This window comes from Cotesia glomerata, linkage group LG3, assembly GCF_020080835.1.
Source record: "Cotesia glomerata isolate CgM1 linkage group LG3, MPM_Cglom_v2.3, whole genome shotgun sequence".
Lineage (NCBI taxonomy): Eukaryota > Metazoa > Arthropoda > Insecta > Hymenoptera > Braconidae > Cotesia > Cotesia glomerata.
In genome coordinates this window covers 4,265,220-4,290,275 of record NC_058160.1, presented here as the reverse complement: position 1 = coordinate 4,290,275, position 25,056 = coordinate 4,265,220, and the positions used below count along the sequence as shown (strand labels likewise).

Genomic DNA, 25,056 nt, shown 5'->3' with positions numbered 1-25,056 from the left:
GATTGGTTAAACTAAACGAAGCGGCTGGTGATTAATGATAAATGATTATTCTTAGAGTTCAGGGCTATGACGTCCGTTATCTATTGAGAGATTTTGTACACTTTACTTTTACGATGGAGTAAAGAGAGAAAGTACAATGCGCAGTTATGTAATTACCGACAGAGACGCTAAAGACGGAGTTTCGAAGCATCAAAATTATCAATATGGCTGAAGCTATTCAGCTGTATTAATACTCCGAAACGGCAGTATACGCATCGCAGATATTTATTTTACTATTTTTTATAAATAAAACTAACGCTTTTTTTAGTTTAATTGTGAATAAATACACCATTAACGATATTACCGTCCCCGGATTTTTTAAACCAATGGTAAGTGATCTGTTATTTAGATTTTATGTTATTAGTTCATGTTTGTTTTTTACTAATACCAAGAATTGTTGAACCAATTGGCGGGATTTTTTTTAAATTCCGATAATATATTTTTATTACCGATATTAGGTTTTATAAATTTTTTTATCCAACAAAAGTAATTTTTTGTTTTTTTTAAATTTAAGTGTCTGAAATTTTATCTATTTTGGGGATTTTTTGAGAATTTTTGTTTTGAATAACATAGGCAACACGTTATGTTTACATAAATATATGTTATGTAAATTTTATGAAATAAGTTGCAAAAAAATGTTAGGTAATTGTTGTGTTTTTTTATTGTTGTTTTTTATGAATTTAAATATTGAAATATTTAAACGGCGTCGATATGTCGGGAGATAAAAGATTACGTATTTATTTTTTTTATTATCTAATCTTAAGAAGTTGAGAGAGTTTCGATAAATGTGACCAGAATTTTCAAAAAAAGATGAAATTTTAGGTGTACAAATATTATCCTTTATGAATTTAGAATTTTTTTAGTTTAGTAAAATTTTTAGGAAATTAATTAAATTTCCTTGATGAATTGAGAAAAATTATTGTGATAAAGAAATTAGGGTTGAAAGCGTGAAATGGGCTTTTTAAAAAAATTCAAGGAAAAAATGACTAATTCTGCTTATCAGTAGTAAAAAATAAAATTAATGCAACGATTATTTTGAAATCATACCACCCTTATACATATTTAAAATCCTTTCAAATAAAAACCTTCAATATGGGAAATATATGATGATTTTTAACAAGCTAAAATTTTTATTAAATCAAAAAACTGGAAGGACATTGTATAGTAAATTGAGTACTAAAAAAAATAATAAAATCAAATCATTCAGATGATTTGTTATCAAGTGAGTTAAGCAATTTTGAAAAATGTAATTTATAAGAAAAAATGCTTCTTTACAAAGATGTATTTTAAAAGTTATTTAAAATTTTATTATGCTATTTTTAGAAGCCCAAACTATCGAAAAATGCAAAAAAATAACTATTTGTTGAAAATTTCACGAAGAAAAGGAAGCAATTTTTACGGCTCAATTTGAACAAAAAATATTTTTTTCAAAATACCGAAAGCGGTAAATTAAAAAAAAAAAATTTATCCGGTTTAAATATTTTTAAGTTAATGAAAACTAGGTTAGCCGACATCTAAAAATTTTTTGAATAAAAAAAAAATTTCATTTGTAAAAAACTTGAAAAACTGTGGGTGCAATTTTTGAAAGAAATTTTTTTGTTCTAATTTGATTATTATAAAGAAATCAAAAAATTAAAAATGTCGGCTAACTTTAGTATTATTTTAAGTTATCAACTCATTATTTAAAAAACTTTTTTTTACTTTGCTCAGACTATTGAAAAGTGTATTAAAGTGACGGAGTAAAGAATCGAATTTCGTTTATAATTTATCTTATTCAGTGCAATGATAAATAATTCATAATCATAAAACATAAGAAAGTTAGTTTCAGGTCTCAGTGTGAAATCTGAAAATTTTTGATGATTCTGAAAAAAGACAGTCATGAAGTTCATTTAATAAATCACATATCTCGGAAAATAAATGTGCCTTACTTTAAGAGTTTATGAATTTCGAATAAGAGATTTTAATTTCAATACAAAAATTTTTATTACAAAGATTAAAAAATTTTACACAAAAAAAAATTAATCATTTGTCCCTAACTTTAAAATTTTCTTGAACGTAGTGTTTGAAGTTTATCTTCAATTACAATTTTTAGTAGATTTTATAAAAATCTTACTATTGTATTTGTCCTCATGACGTAATTTTCCGTAAATTTTACTATATTTCGACCTAACTCGATGATCTGAGTCAGAAAATACATGTAGTTCAAAAGTTTATATATGTGTGTGTATATATATATATATATACGATATAACGCGGCTTGTCACGACGATAGCGTGGAGAATTCTCAAGGGATCTGAACTAAACTCAACATACTTATTCTATAGACTATTAGGAAGGTCAAGTTTAAATATAAGCTTAATCGGTTAAATAGTTTAGAAATTATAGCATTTCAAAATTCTGAAATTTTGAAAATTTGATACTTTCACTAGTTTTTCTTCAAATAACTTTTGAATGCGTCGAGATATTCGATTTCTGTAAAATGCATCTGAAAGCTGAGAAATTAAGCTTCAATTTATGTGCATTCATTTTTTTCTAAAACAAAAAATATCCATCTTATGATCATTTTTAAGAAATTTTTAGTAGATTTCATAAAAATCTAACTATTGTGTTTGTCCTCATGACGTAATTTTCCGTAAATTTTAAAGATGAATATGTCATAATAATAATTTTGATAACAATAATAATAATAATAATTAAACAATAAATGAAAAAAAAAATTTATGGTCCCAAAATTAAGTCAACATTATACAAAATTGATTAATTATAACAAATTTCATGTAAATAATAAGTAATTAACAAATCTCATGTAATAATTATTGATTATAATAAATTTTATATAATAACTGTGTAAACTTTGAGTCTAATGATTACAAAAAAAAATCGTACGTTAAAATCTAATTTTAATTTTAATTAATAAGTAAAAAATGAAATCTACTTCCATTTCGGCTGCCGAATGGCACTTTTTTAGTATGCATTAAATTTCTTTTAGCAAAATATATGTTTGTGCTTATTGAAGCTAGTGTATCATATACATGTTCATATGTACACACATGAAAGAGATTATGTGTACATATTGTTTTAGGATCGTATTTCTATAGTTGCAAAAAAAAACCGTGTATAATGTGGTTTTATCAACAGTATCGACTTGAAATAGTCTTTCTTATAGTTATGGTAGTAACATATACATATAGAATTTATATTCACCCTTTTTTAATTTCCCTTAAGTGGATTAAATATCTTTTACTATCACGTTACATTTATTTGTTTCAACCATATTTTTTTCAGCACAAACTAAAACTAAATCTCGTCTGTAATACTCACAATTCTATTTTTCTTTCATCACTTCAAATATTAATCCGTAAATAACTTCTCTTCACAAGCTAAATGAAAAACCTATTCGAGAATATTAATATCAATGGAAAAAAGCGGTTTTTTTTTTTTTTGGTTTTGAAAAAGGATTTTATTTTTGACATTTTCATTATACATATATAAGTAACAATATCCTTATAAACAACTTAATCACTAATATACTTAATTTTGAACTGTCATCACATGATGCTCTAATCAAAAATATTTAATTATCTATATTATAGTTTTAGATATTATTAAATATCATTTAACATAATTAATATTTTGTCTTGAACTATTATTAAATATTATCATATTGCTTTGGAAAAATTAAAAAATAAATAGAAAAAACCAAATGCTTACTTTAACGTGCCTTATAAGGCGGGGGAGAGGATGGGAAGGACAAAGGATAAGGAAGTGATGGGTAGTGTTGACTATTTACATATGTGCAAAAAATCACAGAATCTTTTCTTGAAGCAGCATGTACTATTGTCGAAGTCTTTGGACTCTTTTTGGTCTTGGGCGCCTTGATCGTTGTTGTAGGTGCTGGAGCTGTTGTTTATATCTTGCTCTTCTTCTTAGCTCGTCCAAGTATCTGGCGTCTCCTTGGAGCCACCAGTACTTTTCGTTCAATCTTTCTAAACAGTTTTGGTCCCGTTCTGGTAGTGTCGTTGAATATACTACGGAACTAGCAGGGATGTTTTCCATATCAATATATATGTTTTTTCTCGCGCAATGTCTTCGCAGATGATAAATGATCGGCACGTTGTTCTCGTCTTGGATGCAGCCCATTCGGTCCAAATTTGTGAATATTTCAGGTGGTGAGTAGTTACTCTTCGCCATTCTTCTTACCATTTTATCATTGTCGACTTTGAGGCTTTTTATCATGTCGTTATTAATGTCATACAGAGAGCTGAAGTAGTTACGGGTTAGTGTTAAACAGAAGGTGTCGAATCTTGGAATATTAGCTAGATTGTAAATTTCACTATTGCTTATGAGTTTAAGGTAGTTTGAGTGGGCTGAGCGATATCTACCCAGGCTGGCTTTTAGACAATGGAAAAAAGCGGCATGATGGCCGAGCGGACTAAGTCATTATCCCGTTAGTTCGTTCGTGTATCATGTCGTGAGGCGAGGGTTCGAGCCCCGACGGTTGTTCGAATAGTTCCAACACCAACCGTCGGAGATCGCTCCGGTAGCCGACTGTACTGGCATGGGTTTTCTCTGTGGTTTCCCCATCGCCACTATTCTAACAACCGATAGAAAGGGGTGAGGAATAGGGTAAATACAGTACAGAAAGCACAAGTCGGTCCACAGCCGCATTGAGAATAGAGTTATGTGCGAAAATGATATGTTGATTATAAAAGCGGAGAACATGTTGATAATAAAAAGTGGAGAACATGTTGATTATAAAAAGAGTGGAGAATATGTTGATAATAAAAGAGTTGAAAGATTGTGTTGATAATATAGAGCGGAGCATATGTTGATAATAAAGAGTTGAAAAAAAAAAAAAGACTATATGCGGAGAAGCGAGACAATTAGCCTTGTAAAAACCAGAAAACGGTATACAAGTAAAACTCATAATAATAATATCAATGGAAAGACCCAGCGCTCATCGTCAGCTTTAAAAAACTTCTTTTTTTATTTAGTCATTCTTTTTTAAATAGTTTTAGTAGAGCTTCAATCCAGATGGTCTCGTATTAAACGTGACGATAAAAATAAGGTGATTAATTTTTCATAATCTCTCTGAATGACGACATTAAATTTTACTCGTAAGTCAATACTTTTTTAATCTCGATAGTTTTAGTCTTCAAATTTATTTTAATAATCGGAAAAAATAGTTTATTTATTTTTATTAGTCTTTTTTTATCTTGAAAATTCGATTGGTGCTAAAGAAATCAGAAAAGATGATTAATAGAAGGTTAAATTATATTTTATATTACTTCATAAAATTAAATAACAAAAAATAATGTATCATGATTGATACTTTTATTTTATTGAAGTGAATAAAGTACTTTAAATTCTTGAACCGAAGAAATCATTTTGAAAAGTTTTATTGTCTTGAATCAAGACGCATATAATGTACATATACATGTACGCATACACTGATAGAAGGATTTATTTGTATCAAAAAATATTTGTTAATAGTTAACAAATTATTTATTAGAGACCACTTTTTAGTATTAAACAAATATTTCTTAGTATTTAAAATGATTTGTTTGTATTTAATAAATCTGATATTTATTTATTAAATATTAAAAAATCTTTTTAAATGCTAAGAAATATTTTTTAAGGACTAAAAAGTGGTCGCTAATAAATGATTTGTTAAATATTAACAAATATTTTAAATATAAACAAATTCTTTTATCAGTATATAAATATGAGTCATTCCTATTAATTTTCAAAAAAATACGTCACTTTTTTTTTTAATACCCATAACTTTATAAAAAAATGGTCGATCGGGACATTTTTATAATGTTCATATATATATCGAAGGTTTTCTAACGCAACCACGTATCTCGATTTTTGAAGATGAAAGGGTTTAACTGAAAAGTTAATAATTAATTACAAACACGTTACTGAAAAAATATATTAACCAGATTAATAATAAATACGATAGTATTTTTAGAAAATACAAGTGATAAATATTGTTTTCAGATGAATATTAATTTTTTATAAACTATTATTCACCTCATCTCTAAAATCGTCATTTTTGAGATACGAGGTTGCGTTAGAAAACCATCGATATGTGCATATAATAATAATAAGCATGTATATGAATATATATGCGGTAATACATTTTAAAATATAAGTAAGCATATATTTAGCGCAAAAAAATATGTGTCAAAATATATTTTTCCATCCGGAAAAAATTCTCAGTTTATAAATTTTTTTACTCAATTCAAGATGATGAAACTCTTAAATGATTTTCTTGCTTCAGGAATGTTTCACTTCAATTTATAATATTTCATCAATTAATATATATTTTTTCTAGTAATAAATTTCTCAAAATATTGAATTTTAAAAAAATAAATCACAAAATGTTTCATATTAATACAAAGCGAAAAAGTTAAAAGTTATGATTTGGTATTCGTTTTTTTCCGAAATTCGCATCTGATCTAAAAAATTTCATTACCAAAACAATCATGTTAATTATAAAAAAATTTTTTTAACTTTAACAATGTGATGACGTCATTTAGATATTGGGTAAAAAAAAACTTTAGTAGATTTTAGATGTTAGATAGATCATTTATTAATTGAAAAAAAAAAAAATTTATTCAATTTCAGCAAAACTAGTTTTTTGACATTTAATTCTTCTCTAATATTTATCCAGTTACGAAAACATTTCATCTCGATGTTTTGTTAATAAAAAATAATTTAAAGTGCACTTGAAACTATTAAGACCTTGATTTTTATATTCGTAACACCTGATAGAGATCAATATAACTTAATAATAAATAAAAACATGCTAAGATATAAATCAGTCTTTCGTACGTCAATGACGAGTAAACAGTTAGTGAAAAAGCAGCTCGAAAAATACCTGACAATGGTTATCCAAATGGTATGAGCGATTTATTTTTATTTAATTTAACAATTTTCAGTTTCAACAATAATATATTGTATATAAAAAATAACAATGACACATTCGATCATTAAATTTAATTAACAATTGATAAAATGGCTCTCGAAGCTCATTAGTCATTTGATATCTGGGTAAACTGTAATTTTGAAAAAAAGAATAATCGATAATAGCTCTTGTTGATTTACTAATTAAATCATCAGTATATATAGACTGTATAGCCTTATCGCAATTAAAACACTGTAATTACGTTTCTGTATTGCATCATTATTAGTTTTGTCTCCGGTAACATAAAATGTATATGAAATAACACCTTTTATACCACAGTTACGGTATTATATTTACTCCGAAATCGATCTTGCCGCTATCCTTCGATTTTTTTTTTTTTTTTTGTAAATATCACTGTGTCGTGGGTTATAAATTAAAGATACTTTTCCGTGGGCAGTCCGATTGGTTTTATTAGATTTTGATGTAATCGAAAGGGTCAGAAAAATAGTTAATTAAATTGCCAACTAAACCAATTAGCAAAGTAATTTCCGTTTTATACATTGAATAGATGGAATGATCAAAATTTTGAGTCTCCGCACTAGAAGAAAAAAATTAATTTGAGCGAAGAACTTTTTTTTCTTGAGTCAATAAACTTTATTATTTTTAATTCAAGAAATTTTCTTAAATTAATATTATTAAAGAATTTTTAATTATTATTTTTGCGACCGAATTATATATATAAATTAAAGTTTTAGCGCCTAGCGGTCAAATGACTAGTAGATCTAAATTCAAGCCGACGGATGGACATTCCATCTTCAATATTGGTCGAGAGACATATTTATTTAGTTATAAAGATGTTTATTAAATCAAAGAAATTAAATGAGAGTAAAGACAAACTTTGAAAAAATAAATGGGGTTGGTTGCCAAGCCAGGAATCGAACCTGGATCTCCCTGATAACATGTCAGGAGCTCTACCAGTTAATTTCTTTAATTTCTTTCATTTAATAAACATCTTTATAACTCGAACAGATACCACAAAAGCTTTCAGCTTCACTAGTATTCAAGTTCGGTGGATCCCCATCGAAATTATGTAAAAGAGAGAATATGTCTCTCGACCAATATTGAAGATGGAATGTCCATCCGTTGACTTGAATTTAGATCTACTAGTCATTTGACCGCTAGGCGCTAAAACTTTAATTTATATTATTAAAGAATTTGAATGAAGAAAATAATTTTTTATTATTTATTTTAAATTAAGATAAAAATTTTTTTGTCTAAAGCTATAAGGTTTTATTTAATTAAGAAATTGTACTCACAGCTCAAGACGTAAATATTAAACTCAAAAACGTTAATGTTTTTCGCTGAAGGATATAAATTTTTTTATAATTTAAGAATAATGGAAAAAAATACCCACGGTAAGGCTTGAACCCTGCTTAATTCGGACAGAGTAAAATCACACTAGCCGCTCAGTTATTTATTGATATTTTAGTTAGTAGTTTTAAACTTTGCCGGGATTCTAAAGGCGACACTGCGGTCTCTACACGGAAAAAAGTAAACTGTAATATTCACTCGGATTCCGGTTAATTTTTATAGTTTAAAACAGTAAAGCGGACATCGGGTTGGCAAAAATATAAATATTACAGAACTTAATGTAGAAAGTATAAAAGCCACAATTTATAATTTAATATCTAAAATAAGTGATTAGTAGCTGTCACTATAGTAAATAATGATTCTTTCATTTTAAAAAATTACAGTTTCAAACAGTAAAATTTACCATTTCAATATATAGTCCATATTATGAGGAGAAGGGGAACTCAGATGAAAGAGAAGGGGTTCTCACTCTGGGAGAATTTAACATTTTAAACAGTAAAAATTATACTTTTAAAATATACATTTTACCAGTCCAAGCAAGTCAATAATTACAGTTTGATTTTTAGCGTTGCGTTTAAAATTTACCATTTTACTTTGTAAATATTAACGTTGCTTGTATTAGAAATTTACTAATTTTATTTTATACTTTTTACATATCATAAGATCATTTTCTAAGTACGAAATGATAAATATCAAAGTCTGAATTCTTAATTATTATACTTTAACATTTTAGACATTTACATAGCGAATATTACTATTTGAAATAGTATTTTCTTCCATGTAAAGAGTAAATTGTAACTTTTAAATGGTAAATATTATATAGTGAATAGTAAAATCACGATTTTACTGTTTGAAATGGTAATTTTTAGCCGTTGATCATTACTTATTATAAATCGACTGTTATTTATTACAGTTTACTTTTTTCCGTGTATAAAACATATCGTCGATTATTAAAATGACTTTCCATAAAATCAAGACGGACTTATTTTATAGCAACATATTTCTTTAAATTATTACAAATAGATAAGCCGACTTACTTGAGTGAACAATTTATTGATATTGATTCTCGACGATCACAAAGATAAGCTCACAAATCAAATAATGTTAACTTTGAAATTCCGCATTTTACATCAAATTATTATGAAAATTCATTTGTTATCACTGTCATTCGTCTCTGGCAAACATTGCCCCCTGATATTATTGGTGCTTCCAGTATTGAGGTCTTTAAAACCAAACTGTTTAATTATTTAATGGAGCAAGAGACTTAAACTAAGTTACTTATGGGCGATTCCGCGGGAGACGATTTTTGACATAAATTTTTAAATCACAGTATTTGTTACTTTTTTTTATACCAATTTTTTTCAATTTGAGGAGGGTAAGAGCATTTGTGTTACACGAACGTCGAAGTCTAATTTGAAAAGCAAATTCGTTTTGATAACTGCTACTAAAAAAAAACGTAGAAAAGTTGCAAAAAAAGTTACGCAAAAGTTACGCGTTTCTGATGTTTACAGCGATTCTGAAGATGAACCTTAAGTCTGATAAATCGCCGACCATTCCAAACAAATAATTTATTTTAGTTACATAGGAAAGTGCTAATTAGTGATACAGCATCTATGATCTCATATCTTTAATTTAAAGTTACATGGAAATGTTTATATTTACTACAGTGAGACGTGTTGCACCCGCGATAGTTTTACGTTGCACCCGCGACTGGATAAAAAGTGAATAATTTATAATATTTATTTCTTTTAATACTTTTATTTAAATTAATAATTAGTTTGTTTTGTATTCTTTTAAAGAATGTAAAAATAATTTAATAAATATTCCATAATTAACAGACTTTTTTCATTCTAGCTTCATGATCTTTAATGGTGGGCCGATTTCGTTGCACCCGCGATAGCACTTTGAACCTCTCCTGTGTCTATTTAGACATTTTATTAAATGCTTTTTATATTAATTTTTGTAAAACAGATTACAATGTAATCCTGCGACCAGTCATTTCTTTAAACAGAGTTTTTATTTTCTTAGTAAGAAGGCTTGAGTGAGTCTAAATGTTGCACCCGCGAGTACGGAATCGCCCTTATTGTTACTCTCGGTGTTATTATAAATAAAATTGTCACTATTTTTGACTGTATAACTATAGATATCAAATAAACCCATCTACTCTAGTTAAATCATATAAAAAATTAAATTTAGATCATATTACAATTAATCATAAGCATTTTTATTGTTATTTTCATTATATTCTAATTCTTATATTATTGTATGGACTATTGCAAAAATTATTTTGTATACCTTGCCATTTGGCAACAGCCTTGGCATAATTAAATAAATAAATAAATAAATAAAATATTAATGGAAAAATAATTTTACTTTATTTAATGAATGAAAAGTTTTGAGGCAAAATGTTCAAAATCAAGAATAAATATATAAAAATATATTTTATTCTTAATAAAAGATTATCAAGAATTTGGTCATGTTTCTATAAATGTTATTAAGTCGAGAATATTGTAATTAAGTTAAGATAGTTTTTATTTCTGCACAAAAATTAAATTAAAAAAAGTTTTCAAAAAATCACGTTACTAATATTGATAGGGTGGATAATAATTTATTTTTTGACACACACTTTTTGGACTTTAAAAAACAATTTTATCCAAGTCTGAAGGGTATACATAAAAACATTTTTATTTTTTGACTTTTTCTGTCAAAAATTAAAATTTTTTTACTTCAATAAAAATGGAAAATTTGCATTAAGTTTCTTCAACTACTAAAAGTAACAATAATATTATAACAGATAAATCAATTGCTTACAGAAATTTTCTAATACAATAAAGCCAGTGTAATCAATATTTCGGTGCAAGGTATCTAAATCTGAAACTGTTCATACTATCGATGGCCTAGTTTTCGCTACAAACGATTCGCTTTAACTGAGTAATGAATTAGATTATTTACAATCACTAGCAAAAATTTAATTAGTGATCAAGTTATACTCCTCGTAAAACAAAGTGAATTTTTTTCCGAATGGAAAGCATATAAATTAATCAAATAAATCATGAGATTAATCAAATAAATCATCATTTTTTGACTTTTTTAATCGAGTTTATTCACCTTAATTAAAATGTTTGTAAAAAACTTTCGCAATTGCTTGGATGTTGTTTTTTTACCATAAAAAATCAAAAAATCAGTTTATTCAAAATTTCTTTTATTCTTCATTGCGGCAAATTTATAAATAGGTAAGATTTATAAAATTTTAAAAATTATTGAAAATAAATTTGTTGAATTTAAAAGTAAAAAAAATGCATACTTTTTTCGTTTTTTATTAAAATTTTTTAAACATTAATTTATACTCAAAAAGAAAAATTTTTAACTCGAGGGTAAATTATCGTGGCTCATATATTGATGAAGACTAAAAATTTCTTGAATCAAGTCGAAATTTCTTGAACGAAGTCAAACTTTTTTTTAATCAAACAAATTTCTTCTTGCTCCATAATAACTTTAGTCTTACTCAAAATTTTCTTGACGCAAAAAAATTCTTTTTTTTTTCTGTGCAGAGTACTGTATTAATTTTTTCTTGAGGAACGCGATAAACTGACCAAATAAAATAAAATTTTACATGAATTTAACAATTTTACATAACATCTAAACAATTTTTAAAATTTGCCTTATTCCAAATTTTTTTTTTGCTTTATGAAGAAGATTGAAAAATAGTCTCAGTCAAAGTAAAAATTTTTTTTAACTTAGAAAATTTTCCTATCTAAGAAAATTTAACTTCACCCGACATAATAATTGTCTCCTTAAATGTTTTTTCGAGCAAATAAATTTTTTTTCTTCTACTAGACTTTAAATTTCTTAAGAATTCATACCATTTCTTTCTGCAAAAACAACTAAAACATCAAAAATATTGATGACAGTCTTTACGATTAACCAATTGTAGCAATAAAAAGGATTCATGCTCTACAGAATTTTGCATCGGTCACGCAACTTTAAGCTCGACTATGCCCTCAAACCGCTCGTTAATAATTCGCAATTATCGCAGCAATCTTAAGTATTAAAATAAAAATTTTTCAATAGATATTACGGTCATATAATATACTCCATGCATTAATCACACAAGACGTCTTTCGTCATCATCATTACTTCTTATCATCATCTTCACATCGTCAATATAAATCCTACTGAAGATTCCCTCATTATAAGTATCAAACATAACCGACCACTTTCAATTACGTTATCGAATCACGCCCATAAATCAGGAATAACTAACAGCAAAACAAAAAAGCATTGATACCATTAATAAACAATCAAATCATTTACGTAACAACCCATCAATCATCATCTTCAATACCCCAAGTCCCATGATTATGATTTACGATAAATCTAAAAGTGAAAAATGTATAAAAATGATCATTAAGCAATACAAAAAACAAACTATTTTTCTATTTTCATTCTCAGTACATTTATATGTATGTATAAAAGTACATACATTTAAAGTATAAGCAATAAGTAATAAGTCTTATCAATTGATAAGACCTGAGCAATTATTTACCTCAATAGTGTCAAGGAAACATTTTTTATGTATTCACAATACAATAAATGCTTTCTACTCGATGAATTTAAGTAAATAGTAATATTTCACTTTAAACATACAAATTTAAGTTAACCAAACAAATATAATGTTGATGTTGTATTTGTAATTGTATAGTATATATTATAAATTATTATATACATAACACTATGCCGTAAGAATCCAAGGTGGGATCATTTTTCACTTTGGGGATCTGATAGCACACTTCATTGTCAATCGGACAAATAAAGGGACAAAGGGTGATGAGTTTTTTTATTTTTAGTCGGAATACTGTCCAAAAAGTCAAGTTTTGGTTTCTATGTATTATATATTTTACACATGTAGACATACATAGTATATATAGGAATAATAAGGACAACATGTTTAAATAGAGTGGGGTAAAATTACTCCCACTTGGTCACCTACTTTTATGTAAACAATTATTTCGTTTGAGTGGGGGATCATATGAACTACCTTCAATATATTATATTTTTATACAAACATATTAGTTCACTTGTAGAATTTATTGAAGTTACAAGAGTAAGCTTCAATTTTTTTCTTACATCTATTGGTCAATTTTTTTTAGAAATGTGAGTCTTTTTTTGCGTAAAGAAATATTTTCGGGATAAGTTACGTATTTTGTGATTGAGGAAAAAGTTATAGAGGTTGTAAAAAGTGAAAATGAACGACGAAAGTGGAAAAGACGGTAGTTCGCCGGAATCAGAGATTGCGCGGTTATCATTCGATAAGAACAATGATAATGATAATGTCAATGTTGGTGATGCTATTGAAGAGGATGCTAAGAGTACTTCGACGATTACGGAATTGAATGTTGATAGTATCAAAGATAACAGATTTGATGGGGCTGAAGATACTGAATTAGAAGTGAGTGCCAAAAATTATGGCATTCCGATTTTGGCGAAACAAGAAAGCTTTTCGGAGGAGAAGAAAAAGGGGAGGTTGAAGAACCCTTTCAAGGACCGGTTGTTCAAGAGGAAGAAGACTGGGAGCATTGGGTCTCAACCTTCGATAGACGAGAATGAAACAGGTTTTTTGGATTTTTAGGGTGACTATTTGCTGATTCGTGGTTTGATTTTGAATGAATTAGATAAATTTTTTTTATAGGATCTTTTTGTGAATTTTTTTAATAAAAAAATTGCCGTTTGATTTCAGTAGTCGTCAAAATACTTCACGATAAAATGGCAAAAAGGCATAAAATGTAATCCGATGCTCGCGCATTAGTACACTGAGAAAAAAAAAAATTTCTGTCCAGAAAAAAAATTTCTTGGCTCAAGAATTGTTTAAAATAAATTTTGGTTTTTTGAATAAAGAATATCAATATCTTTATCTTGATAATAAAATATTGGCATTAATTTTGATAGATTAACACGAATAGGTTCACTTGAATTAAACAAAAAATAATTCGATTAATTCGATCAATTCTTGAGATAAAAAAATATATTTTCATAAAAAATATATTGACATAAAAAATTTATTTTTCATTTTCTTTTTATCTTTCTTATGCGTATCGCAAATTTAACATAATTATACCTATTTATACTCAAATAAATTTTACCTAAACCTCTATTACTTCTTACACTTAACTTATACTGTTAAAATGTATAATGTTGTATATTGCCGATTGGTGTTTGTATCTAATAAATAAATAAATAAATAAATAAACAAATATTCTTGAAAATTATCAAGAATATATATTCTTGTTACAAGAAAATTTTCTGAAGAGTAGTACTTTTTTTTCTTAGTGCAACATATCAATACAATTCTTTTGAATTTTTAGAGATTGATAAGAATTATTTTTTCAATAAAGTAGAAAGATATAATTCAGCAAATAGACATCCTAAAAATTTTTTTTGCAATTATTTTGTTCATGCAATCAGGTTAAATATGCACCGTGGGAAGTTTAATTTTAGAGAAACATTTATTTCTGCTTGTAACCTAAAAAGCTTCTTTTAGGCATGAAAAAAATTTTCCATACAGAGGAATAACTTTTATCTTAATTACGAAGTTCTTTCAAAGAAAGAAGGAATCCCTTCGCTTTGTAGATAACTAACATGAGCTTGAAAATAATTTTTTTTCTACTTTGCAAGGAAGCGTTAAAAAATTTTGCTATGATTAATTTTTTTTAAGGAAATTAAACTTACAACCGATAATTTATAAGTGACAAGATGAAAAAATAATTTTACGAATTTTGAATTATTGATGTGTATTAATAGCGAAATTTACTCAAAAAAAAAGTCGGTTATCAATGGAAACATTAAAAAAAGAGCTTTATCAAAAATCAGCAATGTTTTTATTTTTAAGCTCGAGAATTTTACTTTTTTTATTGAAGTAACTTTCTTACCGCGTTTCCAAATGTTTCATTCAATAGTAGAGCGGAAGAGAAAAATCAATCAATCGAGAAATTTTTCACCCCTAAAAGAAACTTTACACTGTAAAAAATTGGGAATGAATTCAGTATGCATTTTTAGAGGACTCCGAAGTAAATATGGATTTTAACCGAAGAAACATTCGAGTATGGAGTTTTTAGACTAAAATAAATTTTTATTTATCTGAAACAAGTTTCATATGCCAAATTACAAACAAATACTTTTAAATTTGTTTTCTGAAATTTAAATTTGTTACAGTATTCTGAAAAACTTGACTTGATAGAATATTAAATCAAATTTTTGTAAAGATTATTTTATCTCCAAGTCTTGTTGATAAATCTGAACGTTAAAAGTAAAAAATATAATAATTTATTAACATCATTAATTACTTTAATAATTATTACAATTAACTGATTTATAGCAATTTTTAGGATTTATTAACAAATAAACTATTGTAGAAAAAATTAATCAAAAAATGGTAATTGTAGAAATTAAAAAAAAATATTAATGCAATTTTTTCTAAATGTTAAAATTTATTTATTATATTAAACTAATTTCCAAGTACGCATTTTGTAATTTTCAAATGAAAAACTATTTTCTATTTTTAGTCAAGATAAAAAAAATTCACTCCACTGAATTTTCTGAATTGTGTTTTGTAAATTTCACTTCAGAGGTATTAAATCAATTAAGAATCATCCTCTCCGAAAATTTTTTACAGTGTATGGGTAAGCAGAAATATTCTCATTTCAATCAACTGACAGTTAATCAATTAATTAGGATTACCTTCACCACATTAAAATTTTCTAACAAGAAAGAAAACAGAAGGATTGAAATGATGAAACAGAAACAAACCTATACAGTACGACCCAGTTAATAAAATCATTAGAAGCCTTAAATAGACCGACTGGTTGAATATTTTATTATTACCGGCGGTTTCTTTCAGAGCCTACGAAGAGAACAGTCACAAACAAGTCCGTTGAATACGACGAACCGAGTCAGGCTCCAGAGCAAAAATTACCGGCAATACCAGGATCAAATATAATCAAACTATCAGGATTAGGAGTATTAGGTTCATCATTCGAAGTCGGCGACGACGAGGATCAAGATTCGGATCAAGTTCCGGTGAAGAAAATGATGAAAAAGAAGAAAACTTCACTGGTTCGCCGGCTGAGTTTGAACAAATTTCGGCTGAGTTCAACCGAGCAGATCCCTGAAGTTCGACAAACTCCAGAGGGTGACAGTAGTCGCTCCCAATCTTCCCAGGAATCGCCGAGCCATGAGGACTCCATTAAGACTAAATCGGCATCATCAGGATCTGGATCGATCGCCAAAAAAGGGTACAGTAAGTTCGAGGATAAATCGCATTTGGCTGAAACACAAAAGGGTAGGGATAATAATAAATCAAAGTCGGTGGAGAGGCGCAGTTCGAGCGGTACGTGGGGGCAAAGAGAGAAGGGATTACTCACGACAACTACAACGAGTGAACGACGTATAGACGACCCTCATCGACGACGACACAAACCATCTGAGAACTCGTCTACTGACAAAACAGTCACCACTGTTACAACTGTTCTGCAAAGAAGGTCCCCGTCTGTTACCATAAGGACGAGCTTCATTGAACCGGGTGAGATTTTGATCTGACAAATTTACAGGGTTTCTTTTTTTAATTTTGCAAATCATTCGGGTTGAACCGTGTTTTGGAATAGGCTTGTGGTTTTTGTGATTTTTAATTCGAAAGGGTGTAAAAATTTATTAGTGATTTTTGATTCAACTATCTTTAAAATTTGATTCAACATTTTTTATTGAGCTGATTTTTGTATGGTCTTGTGTGTACTAAAGGGATTTTTTCTGTAAGTTTTCAATTATATTATTTATTTGATTACTTTTGTAAATTATCAATTTTTCTTAGAAGCAATTGTTGATTCATGAAACTGAAACGAACCAAAAGTTTACACTTTTTTGTAAGAGTTAAATTATTTAATGATTTTTTTTAAACATACATTTGATTTTTTAGTTGATACTACACTGATAAAAAATTAATTTGAATCAAGAGAAAAAATTTTAAACCTAGAATTTTTTTTCATAGAGTTTTATCGTCTTAAATCAAACAGAAATATTTTTGGACTAAGAAAATTTTCCGGATTCAAGAATTTTTCTGCTTGATTTAAGACGATAGAACTTTTTAAAAAAATTGTTATTGGTCCAAGATTATCGCTATTGAATCCAGTTAATTACTTTTATCGGTGAATTAAAATTTTGTTGAACTTTTACTAAAAAAAAAAATCAAATATTGCCAATTTTTAAATGCTTATAAAACTTTTTAATTTTTTTTCTAATTTTTCCTTTATTATCTCAAAAATTGAACTATAGTTTCATAAGATACATAAAAATAATTATTAAATTATAAAATTACTACCGAATGAATAAAATTATCGAATTGATCAAAAATCACAAAAAATTTTCTTATTAAATACTATACTGAAAAGAAAATTGACTTGATTTAAGAGTAAAAATCTTGAACCAAGAAAATTATTTTGAAGAATTTTATCGTCTTATATCAAGATAAAAAATTCTTGAATTAAGTAAAATTTACCTAAACCAAGGAAAATTTGTAATTCTAGAATTTTTCTATGATCAAATTCTTCAAAATAATGTTTGTAGTTCAGAATTTTTTTCTTTAATCAACTTGAATTTTTTCGCAGTGTAAGTTCATATAATTAAAAATCAATGAGTAATTTTCTAAAAAAAATTAAGCTTAAAATTTCTAAAAGACGTGTATTTACAACTGATTTCTAAATAACTTCAAATGTCTAGAACAATCTTTAAAATCAAATCACTATTTCAAACTAGACCTTCCACCAGTCGGCCAAGAGTCGCCTCGATCAGTCTCAACCCTTCCGTCCGCAGTGTCCAAATGGCCTGAGACAAAAGGACCGCCTAAGAAGTCGAAATTCCCCTCAAAACTCGACCGGGAGTCAGGATTAAAAGAGTTCAAGCCGGGCGAATCACCGCCCCTGGAAGCTAAGCGAAAATTATCGTTGGTGAAGGAAAAGCGGGCAATATTCCAGCGAAAGTACTTCGAAACATCAGAAGTTGGTTACTCACAGGACAATTCATTGGACACGGTAGTCGGAAATGTTGGTGCTGGTATCAGTGACTCGATAACTTTTTCAGATAATGCAATTTCTATTGACAATGACGACATAGATTTAAACAAACGCAAGCCCTCCCGTCATATCAGTGTGCGCACATTTGATTCATTTTCGACAACTTTCAAGGAGTCAGTTGAAGAGCAGGATCCACCAGTTGAAGAAGATCAGCTTCACAGCATAGACATCACTGATCACAACAACAGAACGCTTGCTTCTCTTGAAGACCAAAACTATTCTTCGACTTCAATGGCGGTTAGTAGTGCAGAAAGTATTGAAATTCAAAGAAGATTCAGCGGCGATACCACGGTGAGATCTTAAATTCATTTAATTTATTAACAATTTGTGTCGCGTATTTTTCAGTGACTGCTTAAGTTAAGATAAAAATATTCACGCGTAATTCTATGATGCAGATCGATAGCTGCACTTTGCGGTTCTCGCTTGTAGTTTCAAGTTACCACTCGTGGCTTCCCATACTCCCTCATTTACCTCTTTTAAATGTAAATATAATATATTGAAGGTAGAAATGAGGTTTACCCTGTCAAACAAACTTGTTTTACTTCTATCCAGAACAAGTCAAGTTTGTTATTTGTATCAGACTCCAAAAAAACAAAAGTTTGAAAAAAGTTCTTATATGAGTCTGGTTACAAGATACAAGCGCTTTCATTATTTATGATCGCGTATAATATTATATGTCACAAAAAAATCCCGGAAACTTTCCACTCCATTTTTTACTTATTAATTGTATACATTGTAATCGTTATTTTCGTTTGAAATAAAAATTCTAAGCCATTAAGATATCTGCCGACTGTTATATCTAGTGGGGAAATGATTGGTGTCATTCTCCTCTGCATCTTTTGATTCATTGCGATCATAACTCTTGTATGAACAGTGTCTTCAAAGATAGATCTTTAATAGATATAACAGTTTTTTTTTTAGATGGAAATGGATTTTAAATTTTGGCAGACGTTCAAATCTTGTGAGTTCGCTAGGTGGAAAATTAATCCAAAGTGGAAATGGTTCACGGTTTGTTGGTTTAAAATAATTATTTGTAATTTTTTTGCTCGCTACTAGTGTTTTTATTGTTGTTTATTTTAGTAACGAGATTATAAATAATAAATATTTATAAATTTAATTTTTCATTCAATTCTATGGTTCAATGAATTCTCGGTTGATAAGATAAGGATAATAGTAATTATATGAATTTTATTGTATATTTCAATATTATTATATTGAGTAAGATAATGGTTAATTTTTATTGCAGACGATTCGTAATTATGGTGAATTTTTTTAACTATATTAAAAGATTTGAAGAGGTTTGAAAAAAATTGATAAGAAAATTAGAAAAAATTGTTTTCTAATTTTTCTGATGTGTTAAAGTCCACCTGATTTTTAATAACAATTACTCCGCGATTAAAATAACTAAAAAGTAAGATTTTGAGTGAAATGATATCAATAAAAAAATTTTGTCAAAAATCAAAAACAAAATTCAGATCAAAGTTATTTTTTAGAAAAAGTTTATGAAAAATAAAATTTAATAAAAAAAAACTTTTCTATCTGTTTATCAATTTTTTTTTTCTAATAATATTATTAGAAATAAATTATCTGACCCGCATACAAATATTTTGCATATTATTATAATCGAATAAAAAATGTTTATTTTATGATATAAAAATAAGACTGATATTTGGACTAACATTTGAATTCAATTATTTACATTACAACATGAACATTGTTTTTTTTTTCTCTTTTTTTAAATTACGATATTGTGAAAAATATTATGTTGATTACCTGTATTTATGTATAAATTTAGTAGATAAAGCTGTTTGACACTCGTGTATTGGCGCATTAACTTCGCTCGTTGCATCAACACATCGATAAGCAAAAGCCCAATTCACTCAGTTACATATTTAAATGCATTATCAACAGATGACATTGTATTCTTTTATGGAAATTTTTTATTAATTTTTTTTATTTTGTTCTATTGTTATGTCCTAGACATTTTTTTAATTTTCATTATTTTTTACATTTTCTTGTTTTATTTTTATCTCTCAGTTATTTCCGTTTAAATATTATTACAGTAAAATTTATTTTCCTTATGACTCAACGTGAGTATTTAGGTAGTTCAAAACGTGTTTGAAACTACGGTCGGCGCAATGCAAACAATGATTTTAGATAACAGTCGCCTGCATGAGCCACGTTGAATGGAATTATAAAGAATTTTTGAGTATCACATAAAATAATTTTAGAGAATATCAACTAGAAATATTAATAGTACAACGAATAATTTAAGAAATATTTAATACGACTGTTTAATTCAGAATAATTGAAAGTCTTTAAAAATATGAGAGTTAACAATAAACTCAACAAATATAGTTATTAAGTACTGAAGGTAAAATAAAGTAATAAGGGAGATTTAAGATATATTATATAAGAATAAAAGGAAATAAGCTAAAAGATGAATTATTTTTTTTTTTATAAAGTGAAGATGTTTGAAAAATCAACGTACTGGATAAATTTAGGAAATAATGTAACAAAATAGTTTCAAATAGAACATAAAATATTGTGCGCATAAGAATAAATGTGTTTGTGTGTGTATTGATGTGCCTATACATGGACAGATGTATATACCACTAACTTTAGGAATATACCTATACCCTTGTAAGAGATAACACACAAGATAGTCGATGCACAGCTAGTTTCCCGGAACATTTAGAGAGAGGGTGGAAGTCCCAAACTAGAGAGCTAATTGGATACATTGTCCCCCTACTGTTTCAATTATCGGACCCACCTAAACTCTCAGCCCCGGAAAACTGTCGTCGTATCGCTCTCTCGTGTCTAGGACATCCTAGTGTTAACATCGTCCTAAGAATATTCAAATTAAATACAAAAAAAAAATAAAATCAATAATTACACCAATCTATAAATATTAAAATCGTAAATCAAGAATAAAGTGTTAATTAAAATCAGTTGTAGTGAAAATTATAAAATTAATTGAAAGCGACAAACCAGGTATAATTTTAAAACATTACTTATTGTGTTAAACGGATTCAAAACTAAACATTGTATATAAACTGTAATTTTTAAGCGATAATTTGATTCTTAAACAATATATGTATTAAATTTAAACTACAAATCTAATCATTAAAACAAAACCTATCTTTCTCAATAAATTAAGTCTCAAGAGTTCCCGGTCTATAGGTCTTAATCGACTTGGGCCGAATACTAAATTATTTACAAAAAAAAAGTCCAAATTCCGGACGTAACACTATACTTTTTGTCGATTGCGGGAAATATAAATTCTAACACAATATCTAAATTTACAAATTTAAAAAATAATTAAAATAGATATAGAGTTGCTACAAAAAATGCATTATTTAAGAAGATAAATATTTTATGATAATTTTTATAAATAATATTTTTAGATATCTGTTGTAGTTTTGATCATCGCCACACTGGTAGAAAGGTTAGCTTGACTCAGAATAAGAATTTTAGAACCAAGACTACTTCAAGAAAAGCAATAAATTTTTTGGGACAAGAAAAAAAGTTCTTGAGCTAAGAAAGTTTTTTTTTAACTAAAAATTTTATCTCTTGTCTCAAGAAACTTATTGTTTTCGTTATTATAAAATTTTTTCGCTCTAATCAAACTAAGTTTTCTATCAGTGCATAATCAAAATAAAATCAATTTATTTTTATCTAATTTCCTTGTTGATATAGATAGATAACTCGAAAATTTTCATCTAAAATTGTTTTCTTTCAAATCAAATAAACTTTATTTCAACAAGAAAGTTATTCTGAGAAAAATTTTAATTTCTTCAGCTGATAAATAAAATTGTTGAAAAATGTCTCAAAAATGTCCATATTTTTCAAAAGAAATTTTTTCTCAGTGCAGTAATCATAATTAATGAGATATGATAATAAATAATATTTTTTTTTTCTTTTTCAGTCGACACATAATAACGCGCCTAATAGCGGCGTAACTGAAAAACGTGAGCATCTATACAAAATCCTGGTTATCGGTGAACTAGGAGCTGGAAAGACATCAATCATCAAAAGATATGTCCACCAGTTTTTCTCACAACACTATCGTGCGACAATAGGCGTGGATTTCGCCCTGAAAGTACTCAATTGGGACCCAAATACAATTATAAGACTTCAACTATGGGATATTGCCGGTAAAAATTATTAAAGAGGTTCGAGCGAATCTAATGTAAAAAATAATTTCCAACTTTGAGCTTTGAAATTAAGTATACGTATAAATAAATACGTCATTTATCTAATCCCAAAATATTAAAAAGATTCACCGTTTAGCTACTTAGATATTAAATTTTAAAAATCACATATTTTATCTCCTTATACACGGGCTCTTATGGCGGACAAACTTTTGTCGAGACTTTAATTATTTTTTTCAATATTAACTTCCCAACTTTAACGGATAAAAAACTATAGACATGAAACTTGGATTATTGCAAGATATAAAAACAATTTAATTATAATACATTACCGATATCATTTTTGAGATATTTAAAGTTAAATTTTATGTTTGTAACTCGTTTATCGTCAGCTACTTATTCGAATAAAGATTTGACAACATCGCGTCAACAGCTGAGAAAAAAGAGAAGGATAGAAATATAGTTACAGAGAGAGAAATGTTTAACTCACACATTCATCCACGTCTCTTTAATGGGTATAATCAAACGCGCTATTGCCAAATCTGTTTATTCATTCCGGCAAGTAATAAATATAAAAGTCATTTTATTACTTTACTTTATTAAATAAGTAAAAATCATCAATTATTAAATTGTTTAAATTATTTTAAATTAAAATAAAGAATTTTGACGAATATTGGAAAGACTGAAATTAAAAAAAAATTTTAACATTATTTTGACTCATTAGTTAGGCTCGAATTAATGTACCCAACAAAAGATATTTGCTACAGATTATAAATCAATTGAAAAATTATTTTCAGGCCAAGAAAGATTTGGAAACATGACGCGAGTTTATTACAAAGAAGCCGTAGGTGCCTTTATCGTATTCGACGTAACAAGAAGCGCGACATTGGACGCTGTCGTTAAATGGAAACAAGACTTAGACTCAAAAGTACAATTACCCGACGGATCTCCCATTCCGTGTGTGTTATTAGCGAATAAGTGCGACCAGTCCAAAGAAGGTCTCGCAAATTCTCCAGGAAAAATGGACGACTACTGCAAGGAAAAAAATTTTGTTGGCTGGTTTGAGACTTCTGCTAAAGAGAATATTAATATCGAAGAAGCAGCGCGTTTCCTCGTCAATAAAGTAAGTAATTTATCATCATATTATTGAAAATTTATATTTATACTAAAGATTATTGTTATTTATTAACAGATTCTTCAAAACGACCAAATAATGAAAGGAAACGGAGCTCAAGATCAAGTTGACGGAGAACGATTTGCATTAAATCAATCACCGACTGGTTCCAAAAAATCTTGCGCATGCTGACGAAATGTAATTATTATAACAATTCAATTCATTATTATTATTATCATTAGTATTAGTAGTGATGCTAATGATTAATAATAATTAACTATCCGGCCAAATTGGGACATACGAATTAACTTAAAGACTGTTCCATTTGCTACTATATTTTATAATAATAATGATAATTATTATGATTAATATTAATAATTAATTGTTAATATGACTATTTAAATGATTATTGAATGACAATGTGCAACTTTAATATTTTTTGCACGTCGGAATAATGAAAATTTATTAATTACGAAATATCCGTTTTTTTCGATTGTTTTTAACGCTTTGGTACCAGTGAAAGAAATTTTTAATTATTTATTATTAATAATTATCATGAAAATTATTCGTATAATGTAAAAAAATCGCATAAAGTTAAAATTAAAAAAAAAATTAATATTTTCCTCGGAACATTTACTGCAAGGATTTGCGCATGCGCGAATTGAGTTCCATAATTCCATAATTGTGCATGCGCAGTTTTGAATTTTAGTTCTGTGAAAAAACTACTCATGAATGTGAGTTCTATCTTAAAAAAAATTTTTTTAGTTAGAGATTATAAAATTTTAAAGTTTTTTTGAATAATAATGACATTTGTTATTTTTAAGGCTTTTACCGCGTTAATATTTTTATAATTTTATTAATTCAAGGAGATCGGCTACCCAATTTTAAAACACAGTATCTGCAAAATTTTTATACCTAATTTTTTTAACATTGCTACATTTTTTATAACTTTTAGACCTTAATTTCAAGTATTTTTTCTTAAAAATATTTATATTCAAATATTTTATATTCATAAATAAAATTTTTCATCAATTTGGAAGACAAACTTTTTTTTAATAAGAAAAATTTTTAATTGTTAGTTACTGTGTTTTGAAATTGGACAGCCGAGATATCTAGAGGCTTTTTATACGAATTACGTGACTGTAAAAAACAATCGAGAAAAATGTATATAATTGATTTTAAAAATTTTAAATATACTCGAGGTTACATTCCATTTAATGCAATCTTTAAATTGCTTAATTTATTTATTATTAATTATTATTATTATTTTAGACATTGCCAATAATTATTGTGAAAGAAAATTATCATTAATTGATAAAACTAAAATAAAATTTTATATTATTACTT

The 25,056-nt window shown here is 27.4% G+C and overlaps 1 protein-coding gene and 1 long non-coding RNA gene across 5 annotated transcripts; one reads left to right on the top strand and one right to left on the bottom strand.

The window, feature by feature from the left end:
* The first annotated feature begins 233 nt into the window (after positions 1 to 233).
* On the top strand, positions 234 to 24,514 carry LOC123260759 (ras-related protein Rab-32). Of its 4 annotated transcripts, XM_044722059.1 has the most exons (6): positions 13,431 to 13,935; positions 16,218 to 16,898; positions 18,125 to 18,732; positions 22,370 to 22,598; positions 23,393 to 23,718; positions 23,788 to 24,514. In XM_044722059.1, the coding sequence occupies exons 1-6, from the start codon at positions 13,569 to 13,571 to the stop codon at positions 23,899 to 23,901; spliced, it is 2,325 nt and encodes a 774-aa protein (XP_044577994.1). In that variant the 5' UTR covers positions 13,431 to 13,568; the 3' UTR covers positions 23,902 to 24,514. The 4 variants fall into 4 exon arrangements, with proteins under 4 accessions (XP_044577997.1, XP_044577995.1, XP_044577994.1 ...); XM_044722062.1 differs by lacking the exons at positions 13,431 to 13,935; positions 16,218 to 16,898; positions 18,125 to 18,732 and adding an exon at positions 234 to 368 and having other exon boundaries at positions 23,788 to 24,511; XM_044722060.1 differs by lacking the exons at positions 13,431 to 13,935; positions 16,218 to 16,898; positions 18,125 to 18,732 and adding an exon at positions 6,917 to 6,946 and having other exon boundaries at positions 23,788 to 24,510.
* On the bottom strand, positions 1,746 to 3,461 carry LOC123260832. Its single transcript, XR_006508540.1, has 2 exons — positions 3,244 to 3,461; positions 1,746 to 1,901 (listed from the first exon to the last, which is right to left on the bottom strand). It is a non-coding gene; the product is annotated as an uncharacterized LOC123260832 (long non-coding RNA).
* Positions 24,515 to 25,056: the final 542 nt, after the last annotated feature.

Excerpts from the sequence above, each read along its gene's own strand:
- LOC123260759 (XM_044722059.1), top strand. The coding sequence starts at position 13,569 with ATGAACGACGAAAGTGGAAAAGACGGTAGTTCGCCGGAATCAGAGATT. Across the intron at positions 16,899-18,124 it reads GACGAGCTTCATTGAACCGG|ACCTTCCACCAGTCGGCCAA; the intron begins GTGAGATTTTGA and ends ATTTCAAACTAG. Across the intron at positions 22,599-23,392 it reads TCAACTATGGGATATTGCCG|GCCAAGAAAGATTTGGAAAC; the intron begins GTAAAAATTATT and ends AATTATTTTCAG.